The sequence below is a fragment of the Lepus europaeus genome, chromosome 2, assembly GCF_033115175.1.
Source record: "Lepus europaeus isolate LE1 chromosome 2, mLepTim1.pri, whole genome shotgun sequence".
Lineage (NCBI taxonomy): Eukaryota > Metazoa > Chordata > Mammalia > Lagomorpha > Leporidae > Lepus > Lepus europaeus.
This window is the reverse complement of record NC_084828.1, coordinates 77,331,233-77,353,719: the sequence shown is the minus strand read 5'-3', so window position 1 is coordinate 77,353,719 and position 22,487 is coordinate 77,331,233. Positions and strand designations below refer to the sequence as shown.

At 36.9% G+C, this 22,487-nt stretch overlaps 1 protein-coding gene across 4 annotated transcripts in view; it reads right to left on the bottom strand.

Annotated features, from left to right (window-relative positions):
- STXBP5L (syntaxin binding protein 5L) overlaps nt 1–15,483 on the bottom strand; it is a 443,316-nt gene extending 427,833 nt beyond the window's left edge. For all 4 annotated transcript variants that reach the window (XM_062208715.1, XM_062208727.1, XM_062208721.1 and 1 more), the window contains exons 1-2: nt 15,445–15,483; nt 14,113–14,309 (exon numbers count right to left, since the gene is read on the bottom strand). In XM_062208715.1, the coding sequence (XP_062064699.1) occupies nt 14,113–14,301 (189 nt within the window). In that variant the 5' untranslated portion in view covers nt 14,302–14,309; nt 15,445–15,483. The remainder of the gene's footprint in view (nt 1–14,112; nt 14,310–15,444) is intronic.
- Nucleotides 15,484–22,487: the final 7,004 nt, after the last annotated feature.

The window sequence follows — 22,487 nt, the reverse complement described above, 5'->3', positions numbered from 1 at the left end:
TCCATATGGGCACCAGTTCTAGTCCCGGCTGCTCCTCTTCCAATCCAGCTCTCTGTTATGGGCTGGGAAAGCAGTAGAAGATGGCCCAAGTCTTTGGGCCCCTGCATCTGCATGGGAGACCCAGAAGAAGCATAATGTATTATTTTATTTATATGAAGTCCAAGAACAGGAAAAAGCTATGGTGATAGAAGTCAAAATTTATTTGCCTTTGGAAAGGGATAGTTGTGGGAAATTGACTAGAAAGGACCAGAAAGGAATTTTAAGAAAATTTGACAAATTCTATAGTTTTGATTGATGGTTATACACATATGTGTGTATGAAGGTACTTCAAAAAGTCTGAGGAAAAGCTGAAATAAGTATTTTGGTGCAAAAAAATTGAAATTCTAGTTTTTTCATAATACACATTTTCCATAAACTTTTTGAAAACTGCTCATATAACTGTAAAATATCCATAAAACTAATTACTCGAAACTTGTAATTTTATTATACATAAACTAAAACTCAAATATTTTCCTCTCTGTTCTTATTTTTTTAGAGATTATTTATTAATTGAAAGCCAGTTATGGAGAAAGAGGGAGAGAGAGGGAGAGGGAGAGAGGGGGAGACAAAGAGGGAGGGAGTGATAGAGAGTGACAGATTGATTTTCCATCTGCTGGTTCACTGCCCAAATGGCCATAATAGCCAGCACAAAACTAGGCTGAAACGCTTTCCTGGATCTTCCACACGGATGCAGGGACCAGAAGACTTGGGCTATCTTCCGCAGCCTTCCCAGGCACATTAGCAGGGAGATGGATGGGAAGTGGAGCAGCCACACTGCAACCAGTGCCCATATGGGATGCTGGCATTGTAGGTGGCAGCTTTACCTGTTTTGCCACAATGCCAGCCCCTGTTCTTTCTTATTTTGCTTTCAGCTGTCAACTCTCAAATTCAGCTCTTATAATTCTATCTTCTGAAAATGTATTTCTTGCTCAAAACTTTTTAAATCTATAGCATTCCTCAGAATAAAATGCATGGGCCTTGTAAAAAATGTTCACGTAAAATAAAATTTCTTGTAAGAGTGTGCGTGTGTGTGTGTTTATGTGTGTATGTGTACATATACATATATAATCATACTTTTTAGGAAGTATTTAGGAAGACCGAGATTGGAATATCAGGTATCAGAGAATACAGAAGTGTGAAGATAATTCTTTGATGATTACAGTTAAAAGACCACGATTAAATACTTTTCAACCCTTTCAAATCAAAACTGGTGAGTAAAAGAGAAATGGTTACCATTTTTAATAGTTTCAAAAAGTATCAGATTAGTTAGGGGAATTAAATTGTGGTAAAAGAAATGTGTTTTCAACATTTTCAAGGTTCTTTCATTTTGTAATAAAGGAATTTATAGCCAACAGAATATGAATGGGGATTTACATAATCAAAGGACAAAGAGAAAGATATCCGTTCATTATATTTATACAATGATTCAAAAATAGAACAAGATGGAAGGGAGAAAAATATTTGATCCACTAAAAGATAATAAGTTTCATAAAATTATGAAAATTGAAATGTACTTATAATACAAATTACTATAATAGTTTTTTTAAAAGGTTCAGATAGTGTGCGCTTGCTTTGCAAGCTCATTCCTAAAAAAAACGATGTCCCAACTAAAGTGTCAAGTATAGAATTTTATGTAAAACAGGCCTCCAATGTTTCCAAAATAAATGAAATCCCAAAAAGCAATGCTGGGCATGTATGGAAAAGCACGAGTGCTGAATAGTACCTCTCAAAGAAATTTTGGTTAAGACGGAACTGGAAAAAGCAAAGAGCCAATAATGAACTAGCACGGAATGGCAGAGTAAGCATAAGGAACCTTCTGAATTATATAAGTAATCAATAGACACAATGTACAGATTATTTATAAATGGAACTCAATAAATAGAAGTATATTCCTCACCAGTATTATAATTCTCCTCTTACCATATTCCAACCCAGTACTTCAGGTATATATAGCCAAATAACCTTGATTATGCTGTAGTTTTTAAAAAATCTAAGAAATAAAACAGAATTTGGACAATTCACTTTCAGCTTCTTGCTATACATGTCTGATTTTAGTACTGGATAGTGACTCCTTTTCTTATATCCTTTCACTTAAAAGAGAAGCTATGTAAAACTAAATTTCACCCTATCTCTCCATTGACTTATTTCATGAAAATTAATAGCCGTGACACAACCTAAAAATCCATCCCATTTTTATTCATTTTGACTTATATTTTATGATACTTTCCTCTTTTTTGCCATTCTCACTGAAATGTAACCCACATAACATCAGCACATTCTATACATTTATTGAAATGTTATACTATACCTCACAAATACATATTAATCCAAAAGTTATCATAAATATGTACAATTATTAATATGTTAATCAAAAAATGTGTAAAAATGGAAATGCTAACTAACCTGGTTTGATCTTCACACTTGAATACCTGTGTTGACTTATTACACTGTCTTCTTAAACTAAACTTAAACTAAAACCGATTTTTAAAGAAAAACTAAAAATAGCTCAGGCTGACTTAAATATTTTTTTTAACAATGCTTTAAAGAATGTCACCATGTACAGAAAACTTTTAAAAGTCCTTTACCTGCCATCTTGTGGTACAGAGCAACCCATATACTTCCTCATATATTGCTTTCCAGTTCAGAAAGGAATTAAACACTTTTGTTTTCATCAACATATACCTAAGCACAGGATGACTATTCTTATCAAAACCTCTACAACTCTACACAAATTCAATTAAAGATAACTTCAGGCCAAGTAAAAATGCATTGTGGATCTCATTTGGATCACAATCTAAACAAGTCAACTACAAAAAGATAATATGAGGCAACTGAGTAAATTCAAACAACAACTATATATTAAATTATATTGAGAAATTTTGTTGATCTTGTGATTGTGATGATGGTATTGGAGGTTATATTGTTTTTAAAAAAGCAAGGGAGATGAGATTTTTACTTGATCTCTGAAGTTTTACAGATAGAAAGATACAATGTCTGAGATAATAAAAGAACATAAGGGGCAAAGAATTGCCAAAGTTGATAACTGTTGAATCTGTTTATTATTCTATTCTCTGTTCTTGAAAGCATAGAATTTAGCATAAAACTAAAGAACAAAAAAAGGTTAGGATAGTGATTATCTTTTGGTCCTCAGAATAATGGTCGTCAAAAGACATGTGACTTAGGTTACATAGCAAAGGGGAATTAAGAAATTAAAGTTCTTAATCAGCTTGGCCTTGAGACAGGGTGATTGATCTAGATTATCCTGGTGGCCCCAATGTAATTATAAACATCCTTAAATATGAAAGAGGACAACAGGAAAGTTAGTGTCAAAGTGGTAACACATGAGAAAGATCAACTAGCCCCTCCCTGTTGGTTTTCCAGATGGAAGGCAGCTGCTAATCAGGTAATTGTAAGCAGCTTCTAAAAACTGGAGACGAAGAAAACAAAATTTCTCCTAGAGCCTCCAGAGCTCCAAACACCCTGATTTTAGCCTAATGACACCTATTTCAGCGTTCTGTGCTCCAATATAACACATAATAAACTTTTAAGTCAAAGCCACTAGATTTTTTGATAATTGTTCAAACAGCAGTAGGAAACTAATAACCTAGTAGAATCATATTTTTATTTACTTGAAATGAGATAAAGCACCAGTTTTATTGAGAATTCAAGTGAAATATGTATTCTCATCAAATGAAAAAAAAAACTGCAAATCAGGTATCTAACTACTTTAAAAGGCAAATTTTATCTCTTTATCTCTTTCCCATCTTACCCTTTTCCCTTTCTGGTTTCCTCAGTTGCTCTTATGTGCCCTAACTGCACTACCACTCTAACAATGTACCAAAATGATATCAGAATCTACCTTCTCTGCTATATTATCACTACTTTCCTCTTACATAAAATCAATTCCTTACACATTACTCCTTACTCATCTACGAGTTCTATTCTCAATTATGGTGTGACCTTACTTCTACCCATCACTTGGCTGAAAATATCTTTATCCTAATCAACTTTCTCTTGATCTAACTCAGATACAGTTCTGAATTTTTGTTTTAAAGTTGTTTTATTTTTACCATCCTTAACATATATATAATGCTGAGACATGTCAATTTCTCTTTTATAGTATTCTGCTAAAAAAAAAAAAAGCTTTAGATCATCTCTCAAGTTTTCCTCTTATTCTGCTCAGTTCTCTGGAGTCTCCTGCACTAAGTTTACAATTTTTATCTAAGCAGATGTTTGCCAACTATAGGCATTCCCCCTAGACCCAAACTTACATCTCAATTTACTGTGCTACTAGTGATTTTCAAACTTATGGAAAAATGTGAGTGTTGAACATTACCTCTCATGGCAAAAAAATTTTGGAAAACAGGATTTTAGTCAATTTACAATGAGACAATTAGACTGAACATCAAGTAATCCAATCAATTTTCTTGACAGTATAATTTTATTGTGCATTTTATTGTGCTCATTTTGATAAAGTTCATTTGGTAGTATTATTGAAATTTATAACAAAGCAGAAAAGCAGAAGAATTATAACAATTTTTATCTAGCTACCAATCCTTACTTTCTAATTATTAAATCTGCATCCAAGGGCCGGCGCAGCAGCACAGCAGGTTAATGCCCTGGTCTGCAATGCTGGCATCCTTTATGGGCGCCAGTTCGAGACCCGGCTGCTCCACTTCTGATCCAGCTCCCTGATATGGCCTGGGAAAGCTGTGGAAGATGGCCCAAGTCCTTGGGTCCCTGCACTCACGTGGGAAACCCGGAAGAAGCTCCTGGCTTTGGATCGGCACAGCTCCGGCAGTTGCAGTGATCTGGGGAGTGAACCAGCAGAAGGAAGACTCTGTGTGTGTGTGTGTGTGTGCGCAACTCTGACTTTCAAATAAAAGAAATAAATCTTTAAAAAAAAATCTACATCTAAAAGACTTCGAACAGCCCATGTCTCCACTGTTGATAAACAGGTTTTTTTTTTCCATATAATTTGTTGAACTCTTTATTTAGTATAGAGTTAATCGTATGCGTACATAGTTAACTGAAAGTAGATCTTATTTTTTGCTAAGCATGGGAATAGGAAAGGGAGGAGGAAGAGGGGTGGCTGTGTGGGTAGCAGGAGGGGTACAGTGAGAAGAATCCGTATATTCCTAAAGTTGTATTTATGAAAAACATGAAGTTTGTATTCCTTAAATAAAAGGTTTCTGGGGGATAAAAATCTGCATCTAAGAACACCATTATAAAATGATAGGTTTTACTTATAAAAATACCCTAGTAAGATGTTAATTTTATGCTGTCAATTCAAAAAATATTTATCAAAAACATAATCCAATGACAAAATTCTAACTAAAACACTGGCTATTATATTTTCAATTTCAAATTATTTTGATTATGTAGCTCTATCATTATGTTAAAAATCATTATATTCATCATAATATCAACTGGCAATTGTGGGCCTCCAATTGAATCAAAAATCATAGTCTTCTAATATCTTACATAAGTTCAGAAAATATGATAGGTAATTTTGCTTATTTATAAACCAATCAAGTGGGCACTATTTTACTCATTGTAGGTGGTTGGCTGAGAAAAGATTATATTCTAATTATTTTTAATGTCAAATAATAAATTTTTTGAATAAATGCATGAAAACACTTTCTCACCATATTTCTTCAATGACTATGAATGCTTCATTTAATTAAGCCTCTCCCTAAGTACCGATGTAGTTCTATCATATTCTTTGTTTTGTTTATTTATTAGAAAGGCAGAAAAACAGAGAAACAAGAGATTCCCCCCTCTACTGGCTCATTCCCCAAATTCCTGAAACAGCCAGGAGTTCAATCTGGGTCATTAATGTGGGAGGCAAGGACCCAACTATTTGAGCTACCATCTGCTGCCTCCCATGGAGAGCTTCAGGAGGAAGCTGGAATCAGGAGCAGAGTTGGGCCTCAAACCCAGGCACTCTGACAGGTGATATGGGCATCTGAAGTGACATCTCACTCACTGTACCCAATACCTGCCTCTATTATTTACCTTTTGGAGGTCTTCTATTTCATCTTTTACCACTACCTTCTCTAAATCCTTTAAATATTATCTCTATTTTTGGCTGTCTAACACTTAATCTATTATTTGCTAGGAGTACCTATAAATACATTTTAGCATTAAGTAGGAATGATTCCCTATCACGTTTGTCAATAAAAACACTACTGTATCAAACATATTAAAATATTAGTCTTTTAATTCTATTTTCATGCATTTAAACATTTTATAGTAGTTATTTTTAAATATTTGAAAGACAGAGTAAGAATGAGAGAGACAGACAGAGAGAGAGATCTTCCATCCACTGGCTCACTCCTCATATGCCTCTAAGAGCGGTGACTGGGCCAGGCCCATTTTAGCAATCAGGAACACCATCCAGATCTCTCAGGTAGATGGTAGATCCAAGCACTTAAACCAAAGGGTTCATTTATCCAGCAGTCTCCCAAAGTGTGCATTAGCAAAAAGTTGAACAGGAATGGAGCTGGGCCTTGAACCCAGGCACTCTGATAAATGATGCAAGCATATGAAGTGATGTTTTAACTGTTCTATCACAATGCTTACCCCAGATTAGCCTTTTAAATATTAAAGATAATTTTAACAAGTTAATCTCTTTTTCAAAAGGACAAGAATTGTCACTACAAACAAAAGCTTTTTTAAAAAACATTATTTTGACATGTTAAACAGTGCAATTTTCTCTTATGGGAGGAAAAACCCTCAACTTACAAGCGTAAAGCAGGGATTCTGCTTTAGACCTTTAATGGACATAATTAAAATTACTGTTATTAAACAAATATTGCTTTTGTAAGATTTACTTATTTGAAAGTCAGGGCCACAGAGAGGGACAGAGAAAGAGATCTTCCATCCACTGGATCATTCCCCAGATGGCCACAATAACCATGGCTGGGCCAGGCCAAAGCCAGGAGCTACTTCCTGGTCTTCCACATTGAGGCAGGGGCCTAAGAACTTCAGCCATCTTCCGCTGCCTTTCTCAGGCCATTAGCAGGAAATTGGATTGGAAATGGAGCAGCTGGGACTTGAACTGGCATCCACATGGAATGCTGGCATCACAGGTGGCAGCTTTATCCACTACACCATAAGGATGGTCCCTACAACTATATTTTACAAAACTATATTGAAAGAAATCAAAACAATCACCCTATTATTAAAGGTAAATTATGGAATTTAACCCTATGATTTTTTCACAGGTACATCTACACCTAATGGCAAAAGGATGTATACAGCAATGCACTAAAGTTCAAGAAATAAGAATTTAGATTAATCACTGGTAATAACCTATCAATAACCATACTTGGAAATTATGTAAGATTTTTACCTTAGTTCTATATTGAGATACACACAAAGTATGACAGCATGATTTGTTTATAAGAACTTCAAAAATTATCATACTAAATGAGACTAATAACCTAAATTGCTAACAATATACTAGCACCAAAAGACCATTCATGAGAAAATATGATTTTTTATGGTAACTTTAAAACTCTAAAAACATACTTTATACATGTCTATAATCCCTTACTTGAGCCTGCCCCCACACCATTATGCTCTAGGGATAAGCAAAATAGAGAGCCAGGAAAATGAATAATCTGGCTTTGGTTACTCTTTTTGGTTTTTTTTTTTTTTTTTAAACTTTTTGGTTCTTAAGCTTATTAACATCTCAAGGGCATCTTAATTCTTCCTGTTTTGCTTCCCAAAACTATTTTTTAAGATGCAAATCCTCTCCATCGTTTTGGTGACAGGAGCATGAAGTCAATGTCAAATATTGTTATCTACAATAAGTTATCCTACAGTATCACTATACTATCTTTTAACAGTTTGTAAATATGTAAATAAGAAAAGTCCACACATCTCAAAGAATCTTCCATAACTTTTTTTTAGGGATAAAAATCACAAAAATGTAGAAATATGATCATAGCCTTATGCAAAACTCAGTTACAGAACTGTTCAAGTAAACCAATGTGAAATATTGAGGAAGAGATAGTATTCAGAGATATCTGATCATTTAACTTCCTTTCATATTCCCAGAGCACTAGAAAGCCCAACTTTACACCCCATACATTTCTGATTTTATACATATATTATATATATGTATATAATATACAATATTTCTGGCATGAGAATCATAATAAATCCATTTCCCTGCAGAAGTTACACTAGTTATCTACATGTTGGCTTTCACATCATAACTAATTATAAAAACAGTTCATAAATCTTAATGAATAGTGAATTGGCTAAATTAAGAGTTTATTCCAAGCTTCAGGGGTTATGCTATCTAGTTCCACTGACTTTATTTGTTTTTAAAGATTTGTTTTATCTATTTGAAGGAGTTAGAGAGGTCTTCCATCCACTGGTTTACTCTCCAAATGGCTGCAATGGCTGGAGGTGAGCCAATCTGAAGCCAGGAGTTTCTTCCAGGTCTCCCACCTGGGTACAGGGGTCCCAGGACTTGGGCCATCCTTCACTGTTTTCCCAGACACATTAGCAGGGAGTTGGATCAGCAGTGGAGCAGGTGGGATTAGAACTGGCACCCAGATGAGATGCTGCAGGCCAGGGCTTTAGCCTGCTGTGCCATAGTGCCAGCCCCAATATATTTATTTTGCCTATTTTGTTAATCAGGTCTAGAATGCCCCATGTGTTTGTCACTGTCAGTCTAATACTTCTGATCTCTTCCCTAAAAAAAAAAAAAAAATCATTTGGAAATAACAATGTTTCCAATGTCTTCCGCAATAAAAAAAAATGGAAACAAATTTGAGTCTTTCTACAATCTTTTATAAATCTTTTTGAAAATTATATACCATGTTCCCAAAGTAACGTCATGCTTTAACTAGATAGTTTTTTTCTTTACAACACACAAAATTAATTTCACAAAAGCCCTTTCCTGGAAGCTGTTCAAAGCAATACATAATTTTTGTTTAATCCACCACTCTATCAGCTTTCTTGTTCTTCTTCCTTCACACATTTATTCAACAAATTTTGACTGTCTTCATGCAGCAGGCACTATTCTATACACTGCTGACATAGATGTGAACAAAACAAAGCTCAGCCTTGATGAAGCTTACATTCTAATGGGAGACATAGCCAAACTTTTTTTTTTTTTTTTTGAGAGGCAGAGTGGATAGTGAGAGAGAGAGACAGAGAAAAGGGTCTTCCTCTTTGCCGTTGGTTCACCCTCCAATGGCCGCTGCGGCCGGCGCATCACACTGATCCGAAGCCAGGTGCTTCTACTGGTCTTCCACGCGGGTGCAGGGCCCAAACACTTGGGCCATCCTCCACTTCCTTCCCGGGCCATAGCAGAGAGCTGGCCTGGAAAAGGGGCAACCGGGATAGAATCCGGTGCCCCAACCGGGACTAGAACCCGGTGTGCTGGCGCCACCAGGCGGAGGATTAGCCTGTTAAGCCACGGCACCGGCCGACATAGCCAAACTTAAATGCATAATTTAATACAGCTAGTTTTAAGTGTTACCAAAAATGCATTCAGGATAAGTGTAAAGGGAGGAAAGTACTGGTCAATCAGGAGCTGAGAAGCAAGGCAATAGTTGAACTAAGAACTGATTGACGTGAAGAAAGCAAGTGAGGTGAAGGGTGTAATAGCTACATGGGGAGCAGGAGAGTAGAGTGTTCCAGGTAAAGGAAACAACAAATAGAAAGCCTTGAGGCAGGAATCATGCCTGAGAAAGAGCAAAAAGGCTGGGACTAGCATTGTGCACAGCAGATTAAGTCTCCTCTTCACATTTCCACTTACAACACTGGCATCTCATATAGGAGTGCCAGCTGCTCTGCTTCTAATCCAGCTTCCTACTAACGTGCCTGGGAAGGCAGAAGAGGATCCAAGTACTTGGACCCATGTGGAAGATCAGGATGGAGTTCCTCGATCCTGGCTTGGGCCTGGTCCATACCTGGCTACTGGAGCCATTTGGTAAAAGAATCAGGAAATGGAAGATTTCTTTCTCTCTCCCTCTCCTCCTCTTTCCTCTTTCCTCTCCCCTCTCCCTCTTCCTCCTCTCCCCTTCCCTGCCTTTCAAATGAATAAATACATTCTTTAAAGAAAAAAATAAGGCCAACATAGTTTATGGAGAGTACATGAAAGAAAAAACAGTTGAAAATTAAGGTTTATCAGTAACTGGATGACATAGAGCTTTATAAGATATAACGGAATTTTTCACTTTATTTTTTAAGAGGGAAAGGCACTGGAGAGTTTTGGGCAGGAATGATATGATTTAAATCGTAAAAGATTCTAAGGCTCTAGTAATGCCTGAATAAAAGTGCAGAGAACATTTAGAAGGTTATAAAGGGTAGTAGCCCAAGGAGGAGACGTTGGGGAATTGGATCAGGGTAGCAGAAGTGACAAAATAAGGCAACAGAATACTCTTTACCTTCTCTATTCTTCCTTAGAAATTTATGACACTGACTTTTCTAGAAAAGTCAGTAACAAGAGTACTGAATGTGAGAATTGCAGAACAAAGTGTTAAACTTGCTTTGTTACTAACTTGGAGACCTAGGGGTACAACTTAAATCTATGGTCTCAGACATCTTATGAGTAAAATAAAAATATTAGCATTTTCTTTGCCTAATGTGACTATTATACAGATCAAATGGGATACCTTACAAATGAAGCTAATTTTAACTAAAACAACTTGATAGATTAACAAAAATTCTCCACTTACTTTGTACCACATAGAGATGGAAACCATCACTCATTGAATGCTTGAAATTTATAACTACTCTCTAGCTAAAATAAATTTTCCTACTCTATGATTGTGGACCCATTAACTATAGCAATGAAGATATATATAGATTATGTATATGTATATTGTATATATGTGTGTATGTACATATATATCTTCATCTCTATAGTTACTGGGCCCACATTTAATAAATGGATCAATATATCAACTATAGAATATATAACTGAATATATAAAAAGACACTATAGGTCTGTGCCAGGTACTATAGTAAAACAGAAGAGAGAAAAATAAATAACCCCCTGGTGCAAAGATGAGCAGACTGGTAAGAGATGGTCTCACGTAGGTAGTGTCTGAACTACTAAGTAAAGGGTAACTCAGAGTTCTCCATTTTTATTGCAGGCAGAAGAGATATTCCAGTCAACAGCAATAGAATAGGGAAATACACTGACATGAGGAAACATGGTAATTTCAGAAAATGTACTATACTTAGGGAATCAAAGAAATGAGGACGCAAAGTTAAATAGTAACCCCTTCTGAAGGGAAATATATACAATCAAGTATAGTAGTTTGAAATTTATTGTATAGAGGGGAGGTTTTAAATTGTGTTTCATAGAATGTAAGTTCAGGAAAGATGGATCAGATATTTCAAAAACACCTGAACAACTTGCACAAACACATATATACTGAACTTAAAACAGATTACAGTAAATCGATGCCTTAAATTGTTTTTTGCTGACCTTGAATCAAATCTGCTTCAGCCATTTCTGCTTTTGAACTTCTTAGAGATATGTCATTAAGAAGGGTATAGATACCTTTACTTCTTAAGGCCAGTAAAGGCCCTACTATCTATCCATGGATAATAGTATACAACAAAAACCAAATATAAAAAAACAAAAATTTATTAAACAAATGCATACCAATAAAATATCACATTTACTTGTTTTAAGAGATCTTATTTAGTGAGGTTTCCCACAAAACATTTGCTTGCAGTGTATCACTGCTCTAAGGAAATCAACATAGAATTTTTAGCAAGGAAATTACATAATTAACATTCTATTTCAGAAATAACCACTATTACAACAAAATGTAATAGAGTGAAACAAGTGAGGTGATCAGTTAGGAACTGCTTTCAAGATATCAAGCAAGAAAATATAATGGAATGAACAAGTACTGGGGATGAAGAAAAAGACATAAATTTCAGAAATACTAGTGAAATAGAATAGATAGGATTTTATGACTGATCAGATAGTAAAGGGAATGGCTTTCAAAAGATGAGAGTCTAAATTTATACTCTAATTTTGGCTATGTTGAAAAGGTAGAAATACCCAGAAGGTGCCAACTCATTAGAACTCAGAATAGAATGATTTTTGCACATTTAAACAGAAAGTCTAAATGAAGTCCTCATTTCAATACAGTTCTAGTTTTGTTAATTCTTCAGTTTCATATATTTTACTGTAGACCATTAATTTTATTCCTATCCCAAAATAGGAATACTACAAGTACACAGCTTGAAAGCTACGTATCCTTACTGTTTCCTTGAAACTGGTTATATTCATCCTACTGAGAACAAGTTGGTTTCTAAAACTTTAATTATATATATTTTTACCACCTTTCCAATTTATGCATTTCCTTCACCTTGCCGATTTGTCTGCTCTTCCCATCTGTTTTAACTGTCTTTCAGGTAAGAAGAGAAAAACTTAGTCCTCCAATACAAATGCAGAAATCCAAGATTCAGGGAGATAAATGGCATGCCAAGAACTTTTAAATGAAACACACATTTTCTGATTCCTAAATCAGTCTTCTTTCTATCATGCCATGTTCCTGAAATGGCATAGTATTTAACTTTTACCACTTCCCATGACCACTTGTTTTCTGAATAAATAGGAAATGACTATTGCATTTCCCTCGCTCATATTTACCCCTTTCTCTGAAATTCTGTATTTAAAACCTTCCCCACTGGCTTTATCATCTCAGTAACTCATTTCCATTCTCTTCCAGAAGTTTCTTTGCTTTCAATTTTACCTCCACTAAAATTCTCCTGCATCACTATCAAATCCATGAATTGAGAGATTTGGAAATATTTTCAGAATCTGGGACAGGAAATAGTAATATGTTAAAGATTAGAGAATCAGTGCATAATTTCCCTGCCTAGTAATCTGACCTCAAGGATTCTTTCATATAATTATCTTATGACCATGCTAAGCCCTTTCCTAATCTGACAGAGTACATATTATTCAATATTGAGGGAAAAGTCATTATTATATATAAATTTCACAGGGTAGGTTAGAATTAAATCTGCTTATCTAACCTAAATCTAAGTAAACTTGCTTTTATGTACACTAATAACTATGGTTTTATATTGACCAGTCCAGAAATAGCAGCTGAGGCAATCACTAAAACTTATTACACATCATTTGTTTACTGTAAGTTTAATTATGAAAAACTTTTGATTAGGTATCAGTAATTTGGTATTCAATTTCTATAATTTCAAAAATTCAGTTTCTTCTTATGTAGTGAAAAATACTTATAAAGCTAATTTCACTTGTAGACTATGAGTAACTTAAAACCTTTTTTATTGCTTACATGTCAAAATCACCTTCCAAGATAGCCAAAAGAAAAGACAATAAGAATTTAACTACTTTATGTCAGAAAATATTATATCTCTGTATACTAACATAATACTAATTTTGTAAATTCTCATCTTCTCCCCTCATCAGAAAATCTTTGCTTATACATTAGATGTTCAATATGAAATTACAATTACTCTGTCTCTTACTAAACCAGAACACTGGCAATTTTTTAAATTCGTACAAGTATTATAAGTTCATAGAATTATTACTCCTGTGACATTTATTTTATTGTTTCTGTATTTTGAAGAGTTTAAAGATCTAAGAGTGTTTTCATTTAGGATTTTAAAGCAATACCATTAGGCCCTTTAAAATAGATATATTTATGTAGCCATTTCTACTTAATTCTAGCAACACATTAATAATTTTATTCATTTTATACCAAAAAAGTAAAATACTAAATAACAGAGAAAATCAAACTATTTTGTATTCACTACTTATAAACATTACATTAAAAATTTTGCCCATTATTGGGCCTTAATACTATCTTGAAAATTTTTTCCACATGTGCTTATTTCTCCCCTAATCCATCATTGCATTTTCAGCTGGTGCCTGAAATATCTTAATTCAGACTGAGCTACCCACAGAGTTCTCTGCATCAGACTTTCTTTGGTGCTGGCATCTCAACCATTTCTAGTCCCAGGTGTATTTGTTTTTCTTCATATCCTCACAACAGGAAGATAAACAAGTAACAGGCCTTAAGCCAATTCCAAACTTACCTTGCAGATCTGGAAATAGTCTGAAGTCAGGGTTTCCTGAATCTCCTCTCTGAGAACCCCTGCAGTCCCTCCTGGATGCAGGGAGCCACTTCCAGCAGCACCACCACTGTTACCGCCGCTGCTGCTCCCACTGCCAGGGGAGGAGGCAGTTAAGCCATCCAAAACTTTTCGGAAATTAAACTTCTTCATTTTAAACGCTGTTGAGAAATTCAAAGGACAGGAGAAAGGAGTGACTTAATACACGGAATTATACCTGGATAAAAAAGCCTTTATTTTTTCATTAGTCAAGGCAGCAGTAACCAATCCCCATTTTATTATAAGCATTGCATAAAACTGGGGGGGGGGGGGGGGGAGGGGAGTCAGGCTTCCTTTTGCCAAATTTTAATTCGGAGAAGCATATCCTTAAATAAATAAAACACAACTCCAAAAGCAACAGTATTGCCTCTTCGCTCATCAGATTTGTCAAGGGCTTTCTCCCCAGCTGTAGCTACGCTTTATCAGCACTGGGGTAAAAATAAAAGGCAGTGTCATCAGCGTCATTAGCATTGTATCATCATTATTATACAACCAAACCAGAGTCCCACAGACCAAGACCCTCTGCCTCTCTCTCGAACACGGGTTTTCCTTCTAAAGGGTCAGCTCGAAATATTTTATTTTCAGAAAACGACGTTGGGAAGGGGGGTGCGGGGGTCAAACATATACTCTGGCACCACCTCTCGGGCTCTCCCCTCACCATCTTCTACGTTGCCTTCTCCTTAGTAGGAAACTGGGGGGGGGGGGGCTTTTTCCATTCCTCACCCCCAAAAGCCCGAACCCCAAAACATCCGGGGGTGACCACAGCAACAGCCGACGGGAGGGGCGCCTCCGCGGGCCCCTGCACCTTCCCCCTCCCTCCCCGCCTCTGTCCCCTCTGCTACCCCCGCCCCCGGCTGCCTCCCTCTCCCTCCCGCTCAGCCCGCAGCTGCGGCCGCACTCGCCCGCCGCCCGCCGTCCGCTCTCCCCGCAGCGCGGCGGCCGCCCTCGGGGGACTTGAGGCAGCGCCGGTGGCGGCGACGGCTGCGGCCCGAGTCCCGCCTGAGCCCGCTGGGCGCGCAGAGCCGCCGCTCCCGCTGTCCCTCCCCTGGGCCGAGCGCCGAGGGCGCGCGAACGCACCAACACGCTCACACAGACAGTGGAGCCCGAGGCCGGGACACACACACACACACACACACACAGCCCCACACGGACAGTCGTGCCGGGCGCGCACACGCACACACAGGTGTGAGGGAGCCGCGGCGGGACGGCGGCGGCGGCGTCCCACAGGGATGACTAGCTGACCCCAGACTTAGGCACCTTCCTCAGACGCCTCTAACCGCCTGCCAGCCCCGAGAGCTGAGGGCGCAGAGGGAGGCGGGCTCGCAGGCGTCCGTCCAGCCCGGCTCCGGCCGCCTCTCCGGTCCCTCTGGTCGCGGCGCCCGGCGCTCTCCGAGGTCCTAACGGAGCAGACAGCGCCACCGCAGGCTCCGCCCTCCCACCGTGGGAGGCAAGCTCCGCCCCCAGCCGGCCCCCTCTCGCCCCGCCCCTTCTTCCCGGGGCGCCGGGGGGGGGGCGGTGAAAGGGGCGGGGTGCTTCTGGACGTCAAAGGGCGGGAAGAGCTCGACACCAATCCTTGGCTCCGTAGGACCCGGTTCCACGGTCTCGAGGCGCGGAAGAAATTTGGGGATAGGCCCAAGGAAAAGCCAAGGAGAGAGGGAGAGGAGAATGTAGAAAAGTAGAGTGGGCATTTGATTGACAGCGGGATTGGCCAGTCTGCTGCGGAGCCGTGCTTTGGGGGCTGCAATTGGCGCTACCTGTTGAAGGACGCCCGTGTGAATCAATAGCAAGCCTGCATGCGTGCGAACTTGGGCGCCTGCAGTCCGAGGCTGCGGCGAGGGTTACCTGGGTCTGATTGGGCAAGTGTTTTGCAGCCACTTCTGTGAGCCTCCAGGTGTGTCTACTTGGTTCCCCTCAGCCCTGCAACCTGCGCTCAACTCATTTTTGTGATTAACTCCCGCTGTTACCTAATCATGCCTTTAAAAGGGTCCTCTGTGCTAGGGGGTTATTGTATTTCAGTAGTTTTGGTGTATACTCTTATATGTAGCCTTCCAGATCTTTCTAAGACGTAGAACTACTTCTTACCCCTCAGCTTCAAACAAGAATGTTTAACTTTTTAAAGAAATATGTCTTTAGTAAACCGTGTCTACAATATGTTGTAACCTTTTCCTGTGAGTCACAATAATGGTATTGAAGAATGCATTATGCCTTGGGGGCGGAGCGGGGAGAGAACTGCTTTAGGATGGAAAGATTTTGTTCTGAGCCTGTCATGTTACTGAGCTGCGAAAAATTGAACCTAGATTTCTTCAGCTGTGAAAATGAAGGAACGCTCAGTGGGCCATAGCTAACTATAGACTTCGATTTAGGCAACACAACAGAGCTCAGTAGTAATCACCTCAAACATTGTCTTAAGTCTTTTTTTCTTTCTCCTTCCCTCCCCACTCCGTAATAGGAAGTAGGAAGGGGAAGACTTGAAACAGAAGTTCCTTGCCCAAAAGGAACTAGCAAGGAAATGACGGTGGTGGATGAAAGCTCAGTTTTTCAGATCCTCAGCTCAATGCTCGCTCTTCTTAACATTTGCAGCAATGTCTGCTTTACTACGCAATACTGCCTTATGGTCTCTCATTGCCACAGATAATAATAACCCTCTGGAAGGCAGGCACTGAGTTATTCATTTCTCCTCGCTACACGGTATTACATTTATACTAGGCATTTCACAATTTTTGAACAGTTGATTTATTAAGCACTATTAAGGGTGGAACAAATGCCACGACTGATGTAAACTAGATCCCGATAAGGTTCCAAATTCTATACTGAATTCTTAACAATTTGGCTTTACTCTCTTTGCCCATATTTTTTCTTCCTGGCTTATTGCTCATTTAAAAGCATGGGTGTTAATTAAGGCTAAAGAGTTGGCTTTCTTCTCTTTACGTCTGTTTTTTCCTTTTAAAAGAGGAGGAGTCAACTGTAATTCTTTATGGACTAGTCATTATTGTCTAGAAAAAAAAATGAATTTAGATGCCCTCCTTCCTTTCAACAAATCTATCCACAACTCCTTAATTTTCAAATAAATGAAAACAAGACTGTAGATACTGTTGGTTTGGTATTTTGATGTGAATAAAAAAGATAACCCAGCTCAGCAAAGTCAGATGTAATGTTTACAAGAAAAACCCCTTAAACCACCAATTACTAGCATCATATTGTGTCAAACTAGATGAATTTTTATTCTAAAAATTGGGGGATAGCATAGGGAAAAAGTGCAATAAGCAGATTAATAAAGACACTTCTTCAGAACCCTGAAGAAAAGACAATGAGTTAAAAAGAGGTGACAGTAAATATTCCTTCAGATAGGACAACAAGAATGAGAAATAGAAGAAAAGCCAAGTTCAAATATATGAATGTTTACAATATTAGAAGCCTAAAAAATAAGAGTCATTGGAATGTTTATATTGTAGATTATTTAGAACTATTTTAAATATTTTTGTTTCTCTACAGTGCCTAGCATAATGCCTTATATGGAGTATAAAGTCTCAGTTAATATTAGTTTGAGTAAATGACAGCAAATAAAAACTTCAACATAATTGTAATCTGAGAGAGAGAGAGAACAGAAGATTTTTATGCTAATTCACAAACTATAAATAAAAGGACAGAAATAAGAGGAATGTCCTGTGTACATGAGTGGACAGCATAAACAATTGCATCCTAAAAGTCTTACTAGGTGAGCAAAGCATATGAAATATCTATGGTAGCAAATTCCATTCTTAACTGATTAAAAAGCAATAAGAAGGAATGAGACAAGAGCATAAAATAAATCTTGTAAATACTCATAGGAAACTTTCGAATTGGATCAGGTAATATAAATTAGGAACTTCATTCATTTATCTGCCTATTGGAAGAATATCTCATAGAGAGGAATTACTGAGGTAGAGTTTCTGAATAAGCCATGATTTCTTCCTAAAATTACAAGTAGGGAGAACTGAAAGAAAGAAAAATAATCTATTTGGAGGAAAATCATCAAATCACTTAAACAAATCTATTAGGAGGATTTTTAGGATATATGTTGAGAATATATTACAATGCTTTGTAAGGGTCTGTCAACTTGGATTCGAGCCAAAAATTAAGCTAATAAAAACTGCCTTTCAATGCCCCAAAAAGTAATGAAATAATAGTAGAAAGTACGTACGTACGTGTGTAACACTTCACACAGAGAAGGAAATTTGTTAAGCTGCCTAGGCTTGGATAAAGCTAAGCCAAGTTGAAAATACACATGTAAATGGTCCATTGTCAGTAGAGATAAAAAATTATGCAGTTACTTAACAGTTATATTCCAACACTACACTAGGAACTTTACAAACATCTCTATGAATTTGATCATTGTTGTAACTCTGTAAGATATGTATTTTACAGGTGAGGAAATTTGAGACTCATAAATATTGAAGAAATTAACTCAGGGCCACTTAGATGGAAAATCCAGCCTCCAAATATAAGGCTAACTTCTAAAATCATGCTCTTAACCACTACCCTCTTATAACTAGAGGATTAAATAGGAACTGGGACAGTGAAAAGGGTTGGAGAGTTCAATTCTTCTAAAATAGTGAATTTTTAAGGGGCTTCAAAATTTCAAGGTAAATTCACATTCTGTTTTCATTCATTTTTTTTCAGTGAACTCTTTGAAATCCCCATTTAGGTGTGTTAGTTTTCTAGGGCTGACATAACGAAATAACACTTCTGGGGATAAACGATCAAAACTTTATTTTCTTCAAGTTTGGGAGGCAATAAGTAGGTTTTTTCTGTTCTGAGGCCTCTCTCAATGGCTTGAAGATAGTTAACACTCTGTGGCCTTGCATCGTCTTTTCTCTGAAGACAGATATTTATTGTGTCTCTCCATATTTCCTCTTCTTATAAGGGTACCAATCGTATTGGAGATAAATCTGATGTCTTCATTTTAATTGCTTCTTTTAAGGTTCTGTCTTCAAACAATTATTAATGTGGTTATAAGGTTATATTCCAAGGAACTGGTGGTTAGGGCTTCAACACAGAGTGGTCCTCAATATGAAAAATGCGTTCTATGAAAAAACCATGCATGGACTTCAAGAATTTCTTGCACAAAAATAAACTTATATTAACTTGTTACAATATTTCTGAATAGGATCTAGTTTGAGGCATTAAGAATGATAAGTCATCCATTTGCAAAGAGCTTCTATCAGAAAGAGATGAATTCTGCTAAAACTGGAGCAAGAACAAACATCAAATTATTGGTAAATTTGAATGAAAGAATGATGAAATTGGTGTTTTATGAAAAATTGAAGAGCAAAGAAATCAGCAGTTTACTAAAGGACAATTCATCTTAATAAAGGCCAAAAAGATGTTGAAGATGAAGCACACAGAGGTAGGCTTCACATCAATTTGTGAGGAAAAAAATTAATCTTGTTCATGTCCTAATTGGAGAGAACTAGTGGTTAACAGCAGAAACAACTGCAAGCATAATGGAAATCTCAGTTGATTCAATTTACTGAGTTCAGACTAAAAAATCAAAGTGGAGCAAACTTTCTGATTGATGGGTTTCCCAGATCTACTGCAAACAACAGTAAAGCTTTCAATGGAAATTTATCATTTTATTTATCTAAATATTATTTTTATATTTAACAATTATTAACACATTGCCATATTCACTTCTTGTGTGAATATTGTATACATATACAAGTGGTATCAAGATCCTGAAGCAATTCATTGAAGAATTGAAAGAAGACATGAAATACAATTTTACCAGCACAAACCTAAAGACAAAACACACTCAAAACAATGGCTACCTAAAGGTAGAAGTGGTCTAGTCAAAGTAAAAAATGAATTGGTCAAGAACGAAGGCCATGGCAACTGTTCGTTAGGATGCTTACGGCATTAAGGCATTTTATTTGTTGACTTTCTGGAGGGCCAAAGAAGAGTAACATCTGCTTATTTGGAGAGAAAGCTAGCCAAAGCTTTAGCATGAAAACACTCAGTAAAGCTTGACCAAAGAGTCTTTCTCCTCCATAACAATGTTCCTGACCATTCCTCTCATCAAACAAGGACAATTTTGGAATAATTTAATGGGAAATTTTTAAGCATTCACCTAAAAGTCTTAATTTGGCCCCTACTGACTTGTATTTGTTTCCTTATCTTAAAAATCTCTTTAAAATGCACCCATTTTTTCATCTATTGAAAGTATAGAAAAGACTACACTGACTTGGTTAAATTCTCAGGAACTTCAGTTCTTCAGGAATGGACTAAAGTGATTGATATTGTTTAAAAGAATCTTGAACTTGATGGAGTCTATGTTGAGAAATTAAAGTTTATATATTTTTTGAAATCTTAATCTGTTAATTCCATTTTCCACAAACTTCTCACAATTCAGGAAACACAAGTCAGCCTACACCAATATGATCTTCAAATTCCACATTCCTTGAGATGGAACTGTGGGAAAACTGATGTAGTTTCTCATTTAATCTCCATAAAAATCATGTATGGTAGCAGTTGAAGACTCCATTTTACAAATGAGAAAACAGAAGTAAAGAAAGATTAGGTAGTAAGTCCATATTATATATGAAGCAAGTTTTAAAATAGGACTTTGAACTCACATAAGTCCTATTCCAAAGTTCTTTCCTCATGATAGTTTTCTTTCAGAAAAACCGATGAAGCCCCCATTATATAGATATTTGATATTAGAAAAGAAAAATGACAAAATTCAAGTTAGGATAAAATATAATAGAAAAATGAAAAATACATAGTCAGTAGTTTGGGTATTACAGAATTAAAGACCTTTGGGAGTTATGTGGCAGTGAGTACTAGAAGTAGGAGGCTTTGGGGATTACAAGTTAATGAGAATTCTTATTTGACAAAACATCTCCATAAAATTTGAAATACAATAACTGAGTCACAGAGGGGCACCCTACCAAAATAGAAGAAAATCAGTTAATCAACAACTCATTAGACATAGCAAGGCAGTACTAATTTTCTCAGAGAGGTATAGTCTCTGTGAATAACAGAACAGCTGACAGGAGAATGTGGGTAAAGAGAGAGTGATGACAGAAAAATTACCATAGGCTAGTGTGGCAATTATTTACATGAGCAAATCTGAACATTTCAAATCTGTTTGATGTGAGATACTGAGTTTTCGGACTGAGAAACTACTATTTCAACCACTTCTGACTTCTTAATCAAGCTTCAGTACAATCCATGTTATTTACCAGTCTAGAACATAGAACTTCATTAAAAATAGCACAGCTCCTGTTGTTGATTTAACAATTTGACAAGAGTCACTGTGTACTTATGTCTCATGTGGGATCTGTCCTTAATGTGTTGTCCAATGTGAAATGATGCTATAACTAGTACTAAAACAGTATTTTTACACTTTGTGTGTCTGTGTGGGTGCAAACTGATGAAATCTTTACTTAGCATATACTGAATCGATCTTCTGTATGTAAAGATAATTGAAAATGAAAAAAAAAAAAAACCCTGGTGTTAAATTGGAAATTGCATACAAAATTAATCAATTTTTAAAAAATATCATGTAGGATCTCTGTCTTTAATGTGCTGTACACTCTTATTTAATGCTATAACTAGTACTCCAACAGTATTTTTTTCACTTTGTGTTGCTATGTGGGGGCAAACTGTTGAAATCTTTACTTAATATATACTAAACTGATCTTCTGTATATAAAGAGAATTGTAAATGAATCTTGATGTGAATGGAAGGGGAGAGGGAGAGGGAAAGGGCAGGGTTGTGGGTGGGAGGAAAGCTATGGGAGGGGGGAAGCCATTGTAATCCATAGGCTGTACTTTGGAAATTTATATTCATTAAATAAAAGTTTAAAAAAAAACACAGCTGTAAAACAAGCCTTTCTGGCCAATTTTTAGGAGGATTAATAATTATCTTTCCTTCCTATATCTTCATCTGACTTTTCTCTGACCTTATTATGCATCCTTTAGGCAGGATAGTGGTTGATAATTGTCAGTCGGCTTTCCATCAGAGGCAGAGTGACCAGTCCTTACTCAGTCCAGTGCAAGCCACAAAGGAAGAAACCACAGGAATAATTAAATAATGCCATAGTTCTCATGGGTTTCCGATAAGAAAGCAGAGGTCATTAGGATAGAACCAAAACATACAAAGTATGGCTCAGCACACAATCAATAACAGACTTGCAAACAGAACTCATGCCTTCAAGGGCAAAACTCAAATATTTGCTATTAAACATGCAATTAAAATCAGTTCTTTGTGCATATTCTAAAATAGATTTTCACATATCCATTTATCACATTGTGATGTGG